The sequence below is a fragment of the Gobius niger genome (assembly GCF_951799975.1).
Source record: "Gobius niger genome assembly, chromosome: 20".
NCBI lineage: Eukaryota > Metazoa > Chordata > Actinopteri > Gobiiformes > Gobiidae > Gobius > Gobius niger.
The window spans coordinates 17,029,736-17,042,524 of NC_136871.1; the positions used below are offsets into that span (position 1 = coordinate 17,029,736).

At 38.2% G+C, this 12,789-nt stretch overlaps 2 protein-coding genes across 3 annotated transcripts; one reads left to right on the forward strand and one right to left on the reverse strand.

Moving 5' to 3' along the window:
• Window positions 1–4,222: 4,222 nt before the first annotated feature.
• Window positions 4,223–5,738, reverse strand: npffl (neuropeptide FF-amide peptide precursor like). Its single transcript, XM_079578931.1, has 3 exons — window positions 5,565–5,738; window positions 4,978–5,093; window positions 4,223–4,530 (listed from the first exon to the last, which is right to left on the reverse strand). Exons 1-3 carry the CDS (start codon window positions 5,709–5,711, stop codon window positions 4,410–4,412), a joined length of 384 nt encoding a protein of 127 aa, XP_079435057.1. The 5' UTR covers window positions 5,712–5,738; the 3' UTR covers window positions 4,223–4,409.
• Window positions 5,739–8,503: 2,765 nt separating this feature from the next.
• dynlrb1 (dynein, light chain, roadblock-type 1) lies at window positions 8,504–10,836 on the forward strand (the record flags this gene model as incomplete). 2 transcript variants are annotated; one of them, XM_079578977.1, is made up of 4 exons in its annotated part: window positions 8,504–8,653; window positions 8,893–8,968; window positions 10,452–10,619; window positions 10,700–10,836. In XM_079578977.1, 4 exons carry the CDS (start codon window positions 8,651–8,653, stop codon window positions 10,741–10,743), a joined length of 291 nt encoding a protein of 96 aa, XP_079435103.1. In that variant the 3' UTR covers window positions 10,744–10,836. The 2 variants fall into 2 exon arrangements, with proteins under 2 accessions (XP_079435103.1, XP_079435102.1); XM_079578976.1 differs by lacking the exon at window positions 8,504–8,653 and having other exon boundaries at window positions 8,884–8,968.
• Between the last annotated feature and the right edge of the window lie 1,953 nt (window positions 10,837–12,789).

A 12,789-nucleotide genomic window follows, 5' to 3' on the forward strand; every position in this document is an offset into this window, starting at 1 on the left:
GAATTTGTACATTTTACACCTCATACAGCATTTTGCAAAAAAATCTTTACTTAAAAAAAATTACTTAAAAAGATTGTTATGAACACATGTGGCATTGCGACTGTTTTAAGACATATTTAGTCCTTTTATCTCAAAAAGCAAAAAAGTACAAAAAAAAACCATTTAAAAACTCCATTAAAAACAATAGTGCCAACCAACCCCACGCCTTGTGACAACTTGCCCTGCCAGGATATGGGGCACATTGTCACAGTCAATTTTCTTGTGTTTGACGGTTAATAACGATTTATTGCAATATGATAGAAAAAAAGAGAGTGAGGTCTACTTCAAGTCAAGGGTCCAAGCTTTCATTTCATGCAGGTCTGAGTGTTGAGGGATTTTTGTTGATGAGCAGCAAAGTCTAGAAAAAAAATTGTGACAAATAGCCCCGGTCTTCCCGAGTACTTTTTCACCAAGTAAAATACTTTACATCCATAACACGTGAATTTCTGGTTTCTCTGTGCGCTAGTCATTTATCGACCCATTACATTTATTATTCTCACAGCTGTGAGGGTAATAGATGGGACATAATAAAAAGCTGCCACAGTAATAACAACCTTGGTGCATAAAGCTTTTGTCATCACAGAGACCTAATTAGAGGGCACGGCAAACAGCCACTGTGACCAATACTAATGCCTTCCCTGTGCTCCAAGATGAAATTCCCGTTCTTACAATTTACATTGAACAAGTCAGCCATGTAGCTAAATGGCACCAGCTTCATTGGATATGAAATGTATATATATACTTTTAAATCAGGAGATATTATGACAAATGCTGGGTGGGTGGATGGTTCCTTCATGTCAAAAGCTCAGAGTTGGAAGAAAAAACATGATATGAATGTGAGCAACAACAATTATAAACTGACAAATGGTCTGTTAAAGTGACTGTTACTGAGTTGTTTTGATCACTTTCATCTTTAACAGCTTATGTAACACTTATTCGAAAATAATTAGTGAGGAAATTACAGCATCTTGAATTTTACATATAACAAATCAGATTTGTTTTCGGGTTGGCTTATACTGATGGTGGGTCCACTGATTTAAAATATCTTTACTAATAATAATCAAATAATAATACTCTAATAATACTTAGACAAACAATCATAAAAATACAGCAATTTCAGATGATTCTTTAGGTGAATAAGCAAAAAGAGAAAGACTAAGGGCAACCCGAGGGATGATCTCGCTCATGAACATGGACTGGTCCCAGGTGTTCTTTTGTTGATGGTGTCTACACACTGTAAGCTCCAAGCAGCAGGAGTAGAATCCAGATAATGAATGAGGACACACATGGGGAGCTTTGAGAGCCAAGCGTCGCTGCCAGAACACTTCTCAAGTGGGGACATCTCAGCCCCAGCCTTTAAAATGTGTTCTGTTGGATGAGACATTCAGAATGGTTGAAAATGAATCACTCGTTGCACATTAGTATTATTTTGAGGCCCACTGTTGAAATTGTATGCCTTTTTATGTCCTGTTTTGATCATAAGCAGCATATTTCAAACATAGTCCCCACTTGGATTTATCTAAGCAAGAGCCTTCTGCATAATTTCCACAATGATGAGGATGTTTTTCTATGCAACAAGCTAATTAACCCTAACTAGTGCTGTGAACAGGCTTTATTTCTAAAGCACGGAGCACATAATGTTTGATGAAGAACGTTAGAGGGGAAAAACAAACAATGAACACAATTGTATTCAAATAAGCGATAGTTTCTGTCAACCCATTTTACTGTGAATGTCAGGGGTAAACAAGAAATAAACCAGGACTGAATAACATAAAAACTCCAGAACTAAACCAATAGATCGACCTAGACAGGCAAAGAGCCGCAGGAGCAGGGTGAAAAACCATATTGCGCCTATAATTTTCCTTCAAAACAGCACCCACAATGTTCACAATAATAACTTAACGCTGCAATTCATTTGGCTTCTTTTGCCATGCAACGACATTATCTGCATACCCTCTCGGTCACTGATGTCTGTTCTATTCGAACAATTGAGTCTTTTTCTCTTTTCCCTTGACTCATTCTGCAAAGCCCTTAGTAATTTGCTGCTGAAAGTCACAGTGCCCTTGTTTGTGGTAAAAGGATAATTCTCCCTGACTGTTGAGCCTGCTGTCTGACAAATTTCGCTGTGTCATGGACATTTCCTCTAACAGCCAAGACCTCCTGCACAGCTGAAAATGGCTGCCCTGCTCTCCATTAGGATGAGGGGTCGCTATAAGGTCAGGCTTCACCTGCACACACAAAACTTTTATATTTTAGAATAATGTTATTTTTTTTGACAAAGAAAGATTAATATTCAAATAATGTTAAGTTTCAACTTTTTATTCAAACTTTTATAATAACTCCATGTACTGGCTACACATTTTAAAGCTGAGTCTGGAGCAGTCTCTGTCTGTCTGTGCCATAATTGCTGTGCAGTTTTGTCACAGTGCACCCATGCAGACTCATGAAATTCAGATGAGCAGTTTTATCCCAGCTGTGGGATCAAATGCTGATGCAGGGTCTTCCTTTGTCTCGCCGGGATATATCGACACAATACTCAGTCGTTAAAATGATGTTAGATAGGAACATTGTGTGACCTGATCTAGCTTGCATCAACTCATAAAAAAGATGAAGTGCTGTTGATTTGAAGCACTGAGTATTACATTTGAGGAGCACACAGAGAACATCAAGCTGTGACAAAGATTTTCTCCGGTAGCGCAAGAGCAATGCAACATTTCTACCGTGTGTGTAATAAGATGCAATAAACCAGATGACTGCCACATGATGTATTATGAATCTTAGTCAGCTGATAGTATAACATTACATATCTCTTTAATTAGTCAATCTTATTATATAGTGTGATGTTACCATTAGAATATTGACGAACAATGGTAAGCCTGCTAAATAAGGAATTAGGAAAAAAGGGACATGAACTATAGTTTCATACATGTATAGTTATTGAGGTCTACATGTTTTAGAGCCCCGGCCCTTAAACCCGTTGTAAATCAAACGGCCTTTCAGAACTACTACAATCAATTTCTGAGCACACAAGAGATGAAACTCGAGGTGGACAATCCAAGTTTCCAAAATCTTCAAAAAACTAACCAGTGTACGACCATAGAGCAACATCAGTGCATCAGTTGCAGACCCTTTAACTGCTTACGTCATCAGTGACGTCAGCTGGAAGCAGGAAGTGATCCACATAAATAAGATTAAACTAAAACTAGCAATTATAAGTGTTAAACTACAACTCAAAAGTGTGGCCCTGTTGTGGCTCAAGGTGCAAGAACAACAGGAATGACATTTGAGACGATAAAATAAGGTTTCTCTGATATTTCCAGAAAAAGGTTGTTTATCGTTGCTATGACAACAATTAGGAATCTATAGCTTCCTGCCTCCAGCTAAGCCCAGAATGTTTACAAACAATAAAAGGGTCTATTGGTGATGTTTTTGTCCTTATTTTTACACCTCTTTTTCTCCCTGACCATGACACATTACATCCAGTGCTGTGGAGGTCATGTGAACAGAAGTAAATGCCCCTGACGCGCTGTGGTTTCCAGTAATTGTCCGTGGGACGTGTGTAAGTGAGGGCTAATTGCATGTTGCTGTGTTTTAATTAGGGCCAGAGCTTATTGCGTGCCACTTCCCCCAGTGTGCCGTAAATCCACCACACACACTACTAAGCAGGCGTGTGTTATATCTGTAAAGGGTGAGTGAATGTGGTTTTACATTTATATGCGTTTTTTCAAGTGAGTTTTTCTCTAGATATTATAATGTAAGCCTAGTTTGATTTGGTGTAATCCTGCTTTAGTCTCAAGTCTTTCTTTATAGTGGTATTTAGTGAAAAACGGTTAAAAATCACTGATCTAGTGCAGTGGTTCTCAAAATGTACTGGGTGTACTTGGTCTTCAGGGTCATCTATGTGATCCTGCCTCACAATGGTGTACAGACCTGCGCCCGAACTCGAGTATTTGATTCTGGGGAAAACAAACAAACCCCAAAGGCAAATCAAAATGTTGTAAAAGTGTTGTATCTTTTGTATTACCAGTTAAAAATGTCTGGTCTTTTTATCTGTGTCTGGAAATAATATAAAATATTTGACATACAATAAGTGATGATATTGTGCACATAGTTTCAAAGCAATTTTATTCAAACAAAAACAAAACGCACAAAAATAAAGCATATCCATTTACAGGTTTAATGAAATTAAGTGAGATGTGCTTATTGAACAATATTAGCAGCGTTAGTAATTTACAAAGAAGTCTGTTATGTAGATCTTTCAATTAACTAAATATATTACTGACTGTCAAAGAAGCTCTAATTGTCAGGCAGAGCATTGGAAGATTTCAGCTGAATCCTGCGTTTTTCATATTCCTATTCTCTGCGTCAAATTATTTCTTGCCAAATCTCTGGGGAACAGCCATACTCCAGATCTGGCCCGGGACAGCCTCTCCGTCGCGAGACACAATCTGCTCCTCTGACAGCAGGGGCCCTCTGTTGCTACGGCCAAACCTGCCACCGGGGGGGAAGGGAGGACGCAGATACATACGGTTAGTATTAAAATATGGTATTATTATAAGGTTGCAGAAATATGCCGTGCACACAAAACCTATTGAATCTATTAAAGATGTAAAGCACTTTACGTGAAGGCAGTGACGGCAAAGTTACCCAACAGGTTACTGATGTGTAAGTGTGATTTTTTATACCCTTGGAGAACATTTAAATAAGGTGAACAAAACTTCCCGGACAAACGTTTTATTCTGACTCTAGAGGTGTGGTCTTCAAGGACACATTATTGTGACTTTAACTTTACTTGTCGTGTGGTTGAAAGCCGGTATATGTTAAAATCAAAGATTATAATCGAATATTTGAGCGACAGGTGCTCTTGGAACGACAGACGCTGGAAATCACTATGCAACAACAGCCGCACATACCATCAATATGTTTTCTCAAACTTACCTTTGTGGCTGGTGCAATACTGAGTTCCTGGCGTCTCTCTGAGACCCAAACAACAGAGCATTAAGAGCCATTGTTAGAAGACGCTCATCCACTGTGTTGTCTATGTTATCACTTTCCTGAACACACATGAACAAGTAAACACATTATTAAAACATTAAACAAATCATTCACTCTATAAGCCTGGGGATAGTTGGCCCGTCCCGCTGTGACGAGCTCTCTGTCATACTGAAAAGGCAGAAAGAAGTCTCAGATGGTTTTATCCTTTTCCATATGCAGATGTCTTTCTATAAAGCCTATTTTTCAATGTTAGTGCCAGTGCTTGATTACTCTGACTGGCAGCTGACCGTAGAATCCATTAACCTAAATGATGTAGATTCGATTTGAAATCAAAATGGTCCTGTGAATAATTCAAATGCATTTGAAACTATTATTGCAAATACCTGCATGGCTGATTGTATGGCAGGGTGAATTTGCATACTGTATATTTAAACCATTTCCCTTTAGCGTGGCTGACTTCAGAACATCTGAAAACCATATTGTGCATCTTGTGTTTCATGATCTCCTCATTGTGTGGAGTGTAGTCTCACCAGCAGCAGGCTGTTGACTGTGTCCTCCTGTGATCCGTTGGGCAGGACGTCTCCTCTCTCAACACCCCCCTGGACGTGCAAAGCCTGACTGACCCCTGTCACTGCCAGGACAAGGGCTAGGACTGTCATCACTGCAGCTGTGTCCATGATCAGGAGGAGACCGATAGGAGCGAGATCTTCGTGTGGAGCGAAACAGGCTGAAGGTGGTGATGTCTACGGTCTTCACTCTTATATACTAGAGACACATTCTCAAGGGACATGCAGAAAGACCTGAGTGTCCAGGAGGGACCTAATATGAGTCTTAAACATGTCCATTTAGAGAATTAGTGATGACTGAGCACACCCACGCATTATGAAGCCCTTAGGGTAGGGACAAGACAACTTTACCAGTTATTAAAGATAAATCCCAGTAAATGGTCCCCTGACAGGTGTCCCTATTGTCCATAGTTCTTGGACAGCAACCAGGATACTTAATCATGAGTCAATGGGAAGCAGATTAGCCCCAAAGTCTGGCCAACGAACTAAATGTATTGAGTCAATACATACATTTACTTTCATTGTCCAGCCCTATGTAAACGTATACAGAAAACTACAGTTTATTCCTAATCCCCTATTATAGTTTTTTCTGTACATCTTCCGTAGCACTTTGAACCTTTGCGTCCTATATGTGCGGTCATTCGGACTCACACATTAATTTATACTGAGCAAAGCAATTCCTGGTGTATTAGCTTCTACTATAAACAGGTTGTGAGTGCTGATGATCACTGCTAATTTAGTCGGTCAGTGTCCAATGGTCACTGTTGGTACATGATACAAAATATTTAACTCTATAATATAAACATGTATAAAATGAGGATGTCTGTAAGTTATAAAAAGTTTCTCGACCCTTTTAGCTCTAGTTAAAGCACATTTAATTGATCAAATTTTCCAGCACTGTTCTGGCCTGACACACGCATTGGTCATTATTAGTCACTTCCTCCATACATAATCATCTTTATCAAGATCTCTTCACAGGGTCTAATTGGAAACAATCGTTAATCCACAGGCGCTCCCAGGAGGACGTAGTCTCTCTGAGCACCATGGCAACTGCAGTGACATCTGAAAACTGTTTCTTACCTAATTACAGTCTCAAGATTCAAGAAGTTTCTTCGGATAAGGACAGAGCATGTATTTTTATTGTCTGAGTTGAAAATGTATAGACCTATGTCTACTATTGGGCAGTTAGGCAACGTCAGTCCCAGGGGTTACATCTGCCCGAACCCCCCGGAAGATTGTGACAAAATCTATTACGAAGGACAGAGATATTTTACTTATTTAGGGACGTTCTCTGAAGTAATGTAAATATGTTCCATTTATAGCTACACAAATCGGATCTCCCCACGCCGCCCTAATCACATGATAAGCTTTTGACAACAGCTATTTGTAGAAAATGGTGATAGAATAAGGTGCACCAAAGGGAATATCAGCCTTCATTATCTGAGTGTAGGGAAAAATATATATCCCACTTATATGTGGGATATATATATCCCATGTACAACTACCATGTACTAATGTAGTTAGGCTACATTAGTACATGGGTAGCCTTTAAGTCACTTACATAGTACCTAATTTTTACTCAGTGTTGGGGAGAACACTTTGATGTTGTATTTAGTTACTGAATACTTGCCTTAAAATGTATTTTGTAACATTTTCTGTAACTTTGTCTAGTCAGAGTACTGTATTCTGAATACTTTTAGAATACTTTCACATTGATTGTCATTCATTTATGTATAGACATAACGATTGTTGGAACATCTGTTATAAACTCACTTACCATTAATTAGGAACTCTTTAACTCTCTTGGCAAATGCACAGGAGCAGCAGATCACAGCTCATTTATTTTATTTTAGGCGGAAAAACAGGTCAACATTTAAAGTTCTTTATTTATAATGTTGTGCAATATGGAGCTAAAATGGAATGATTGAGTACCAGTACCTGTATTCCCTTGATATTTACTGCAGATCCATCATCCCCACTACTGTCAGACTGTACAACACTACTGTAAACTAACATGTGCAATAATCTCTATCTGCATCACTTTATCAACCACGTGCACTATGACTGTAAACCATTTTTTTTGTAGTAATTGTATATAAGATACCTCCATTTACTATTTAAGTGTTTGCACATTTCCTGTCTATTTCGCACACCCTGTTTCTTGAGAGCTGAATGTAACAAGTGAATTTCTCCATTGTGAGATCAATAAAGGCTTATCTGACCTTATTTGGAAAGTAACAGTATTCTAAAGACTCTCAAATTAAAGTGTAACAGTTACTCAACACAAGTATTCTAACAACCCAACACTGAATATCTATAATATTTTAGTAAAAACAATATTACCTCCCAACCATAGGCATAACTGAGCGGCACTGGAGCGACACGCTACTGCCCTCTGGTGGATTATTTGGAAAACTACCGATCAGTTATTTTTAAACTTGATCGCGTTGATTTTCCATTGCGCCTCACTATTCATTTTGCAAAACTGGGTACTCCCTTTAAACACGCGTTAATATAACCTATTAGCATAAGAGTAAACAGTCCAATGGCCGCAGCATCATGTTTTTTTTTTTTTTTTTTTTTTTAAATTTTATTGCAAAGTCAATAATCAAAAAAGGCAATACAAATGACTGCTGTGCATGAAAATCTAAGCAGCATCAAAAAATAAACCAAAATAAATAAATAAAAAAACCATCAGGACATTAGCTCATATATACAGATAGTTTTTCCACACAGTTTTAAGGCACTTTTACCTTCTAGAATTTTAAGAGACTTATACAAGGACATCAGTTCATTTTTAAAAAGGAACAAAATTGGGATTTACATTCAGGAATCGACACCTATGTAAATAAAATGTACTCTAAAATGTAAAATTATCACATTATTATACATATATTCCATGTTTACATAAATCGACCGCGAGCCGTGAAAGCAACGTTGACCCGGAAGTTTACCTCAGCGTTCTCCAGGCAACACGGCTGCTCTGTTGTGAACTGTCTGAAGCCTTTGTCATTATAAAATATAGCTACTGGCTGTATCTCGACCGTAAAATGGTGCAGTATGACACACTTCTACATTTAATCCTATAGTACAAACCTATTCTGCTCGTGATCGTAGCTTAATGTGTTGAATGTAGCTTCGTATTTAGTGTGACGACAGGAGCTAGCACAGAATCGGGCGTTGTCGGATTAGCTTTAGACGAGCCCTCTTGGTGTTGATATATGCTCAGTGTCTGGTCTTTTTTTTTAATTGCTTGCTGATTTTGTTGACTTGTGCTGTTTTCATGCTGCAGGCTGAAGTAGAGGAAACTCTAAAGAGGATTCAGAGCCAGAAAGGGGTTCAGGGAGTTGTCATAGCCAACTCAGAAGGTAAGATCATTGTTCGTGTGCTTGTCAATATACTCATGGTTAAGCACTTTCTCACATTATTTAATATTTTATTAACCTCTTAATCCCCACCTGAAGTGAGGATATTCTCTAGTTTGGCTTTACGGAAATCTAAAAGCGTCTGGGAAAAGCTTCAAAATAACCAGGATGAAAACGCAGCAAAAATGTGACCAAAAAAGTGACAATAGGAAAATAAAAAAGCGATGAAAACATGACAGAAATGAAACAAAAGGAGGGATTAACAACAAAAAAGGCCACAAAAGAAGGAACAAATGCGGTGTCAGAAAAGCAACAATAGTGTAGGGCTGCAACTAACGATTATTTTGGTAATCAATTAATCTACCTGATTTTTCATGAAAATTTTTTTTTTTTTAAACTCACATAAAGCTAAAGTGGCGCCGCTTGAGGACATGTTGATCATGGAGTAAACTGAAAGTGAGTGTTTTTGGAGGCTCTTGGTGCCAATTCTGCTTTCTGATTGGATGAGACCCAGACAGACATTTATGACATTTTCACTGTACAAAACACTACATTATCCTAACTGGGGGAAAAAACAAAGTAGGTTTCCATCAAAAGTAAAACATGCTCATGTCATTTTTGCTATATTTGAGTCTGTGTTTACTAGAACAATGCTTCCCAAAGTGGGGGTCGCAAGGCTTTGGGTCCCCAGATGATTTCAGGATGAGGTAAAAAGAAAAATGCTTCTGTTTTCTATATTTTTATTTGTATAAAATTGCATATCATTTGTGAAACTCATCCAAATATTCAAAATAAAACTGATTATATACACATTAACTTGATTTTAAAATGTTTTTCTTCCCTAAAGTAGCGTAAGAGGCAATAACTTTATACAATGGGGGTCCCAAGTTGTTTACGTGTCAATTTTTGGTGTCCCAGCCAACAAAGTTTGAGAACCCCTGCACTAGAAAACGATTAATTTATTACTAAAATTGTTGTCAACTATTTCAATAATTGATTAGTTGTCAATTAATGGATTAGTTGTTTCAGCCCTAAAAGAGTGACAAGAGCAACAAAAAACGACTTAAACACGAAAAAAAAAAAAAACACACGACAACACCGCTTCAAATGTGACAAAAACCCGGCGACGAGACATAAAACTCACAATCAGCTTTGTAGTCAGCCAGTGTAGAAGCTTTTAGATTTGGGTAAAGCCAAACTGGAGAACAGGACATTATGATGATTGCAGACTAAACTAAAATGTCAGCCCCCCCCCTTTGCTTGTCATGTGGCTGTTGCTTTTCTGGTTACAATGCAGTTTGTTGTCTTACACCGTGAGGACAGGCCTTGCTTTGATTAAACTAAAATGCCTCAGGGGAAAACTTTTATCTTAATGCTATTTTTTTTAATAATTTTCAGAAAAGACACATAGTTCCATTCGTATTTTTTTCCCATTCTTGATCCCACTTGGTGGACTTGTAATTTTACTCAATCCTTATATTTTCAGGAATTCCTATCAAGTCAACACTAGACAACTCCAGCACGGTGCAGTACGCAGGTCTGATCCACCAGCTGCTCCTGAAGGCCAGGAGCACCGTGCGGGACATCGACCCTCAGAACGACCTCACATTCCTTCGGGTCCGCTCTAAAAAGAATGAGATCATGATAGCACCAGGTAAAGCATAAATATTCACCAAGACTAGATTATTTCGATATACATTGTGTTTTTCATGCGTTTCCTTTTTGTCTCTACAGATAAAGACTACTTTTTAATTGTGATTCAGAATCCCTCGGACTGAAAATGTAGCCAATGAATTTGCTCGTCAACCTGTAAAGTCAATATTCTTCTTCAAGAAGAATAAAGAAACTGAGAACTCAACTGATCTACCAGAAATGTTAAGGGGGGTCGTACTCAGTGATGCTGAGGAAGTTGTATGTACTTAAATCTGGATTATCCACTTTATGATGCAAGTGATTTAGCATTCCTTAGTAGTTTAAGATATATTTTCTGCAGTTTTATTGTGCGACCGTAGGAGCACTCATACACCAGACAAAAACAGGAGCATTTAATCACCACCTGATAACTGCATAATGGTTCTTTTCTAAGCTTTTTATTTATCATTTTCTTCAAAGCAGTATTTTGTTGGTGAGCTACGGTGCGGTATGTTGCACCTTAGCTCTCTTGATGATGTAACGAAATAAAGTAAACATTAATGTGACTTTTGTGGTGTTCTTAAGAGTTTGTCTGCTGTTGATTAATACTTATAGTGATGTGACACTGAAGACTGAACCTGATCTCATGAGTTATTAGAATTAGGGCTGAAACGACTAATCAAATATTGAAATAGTCGACAACTATTCTAGTAATAGATTAATCGTTTTCTGGTTCACACAGACTCAAATAGAGCAAAAATGACATGAAATTTTTTTCTGAAACCTACTTAGTTTTTCATAGGTAGTGTATGTAGTGTTTTGTACATTTCATGAATCTGTGTCTCATCCAAGCAGAAGCTGAATTAGCGCCAAGAGCCTCCAACAAACATTTAAGTTTACTCCATCAACACGTCCTCAAGCGACAGCACTTTAGCTTTGTGTGCTAAATTTTGTTTAAAAAAAACAAACAAACAATTTTCTTACACTATTCACAGCCAAACGATTAATCGTAAAAATAATCGTTAGTTGCAGCCTACTTAGCATGGATGTCATTTGAGAAAAAATAGGATCTTCTTTGTACAGCAAATATTACAAAGATGTAACACAAAAGACAAGAAACGGCCTCAGGGTTGCTCAGTTTTTTTTGTTTTGCACAGTTCGGGGGGTGCACCGTTCCTGGAGGTACTGCAATACCAGGTCGATGCGTGGAGTGGACGGAGCAAGCCCCTATTCCATCTCCCTGTTCCAAAAATCAATTTAATATATGGTCCCCGGGTAGGGGACGTATCAGATATTAAACTGATAAGAACAGATACTACACTTGATCTTAGCCAAAAGGCCGAGAAGCGATACCTGAGTAGAGTCAAAGTGGAGGTAGTCAATCTCCGCACTGACTGTCACAGTCACGGTTCATATGGTTCTTTATCCTCCTTCATTCTGCTTACGGGTTTAGACACAAGTATACACTATATACTAACATACAACCGTATCTGCGCGTTGAATAAACTCGTAATAATGCGTAACTAGTTTGTAAATTGATCTTTTTTCCTGTATGGTCGTTGTGTAAAGACCACCACGTGACCTTCTATCAGCCAATCATAGCAAACATTTCCAAAGAGACGACGGCGTTGGATTTTCACCCTCATGTTTGTATAATAAACTTAAAACGTACTCAGGGTAATGTACAGTGCAGTTCATATGCTGTGGATACATTGTAAAACAAACAAACAATTACTAATGTAGTATTTCTGGTCACGTGATCGACAACTCAAAACCGCTGCCTCGGTTAACGCTAGAGGGACATCTACTGGCCAAGACACTCAACGTCACAGGGTGCTCCTCCTATTGGCCAATCTGTGGTACTACAGCAACGTGAACAACAGTATTTTGAAACACTCCCATAGACATTTTATTACTAGTATTTAACTATTACAGCTGATATAACTTGTTTTTAGTCCACACATATGTGCTTTAAACACAACAAAGATTTTCATCAGGTATTGTAATAGGCAAACCCCAAAGTTTCCAACAGCTTTCAAAGGTTCGCCTACCTTCACGCTGCAAGCCGGAATTTCTTACTCAACGCAAAATATTATCTTCATCGGACGAAATACTAACCACACCACAGTGTAGAACTAAACTAAATAAGAAAGATGATTAGAGCACGTGCACATACCGTGTTTCAGCCCATT

Excerpts from the sequence above, each read along its gene's own strand:
- npffl (XM_079578931.1), bottom strand. The coding sequence starts at position 5,711 with ATGGACACAGCTGCAGTGATGACAGTCCTAGCCCTTGTCCTGGCAGTG. Across the intron at positions 5,094-5,564 it reads CAGTCAACAGCCTGCTGCTG|GAAAGTGATAACATAGACAA; the intron begins GTGAGACTACAC and ends ATGTGTGTTCAG. Across the intron at positions 4,531-4,977 it reads GTATTGCACCAGCCACAAAG|GTTTGGCCGTAGCAACAGAG; the intron begins GTAAGTTTGAGA and ends CCCCGGTGGCAG.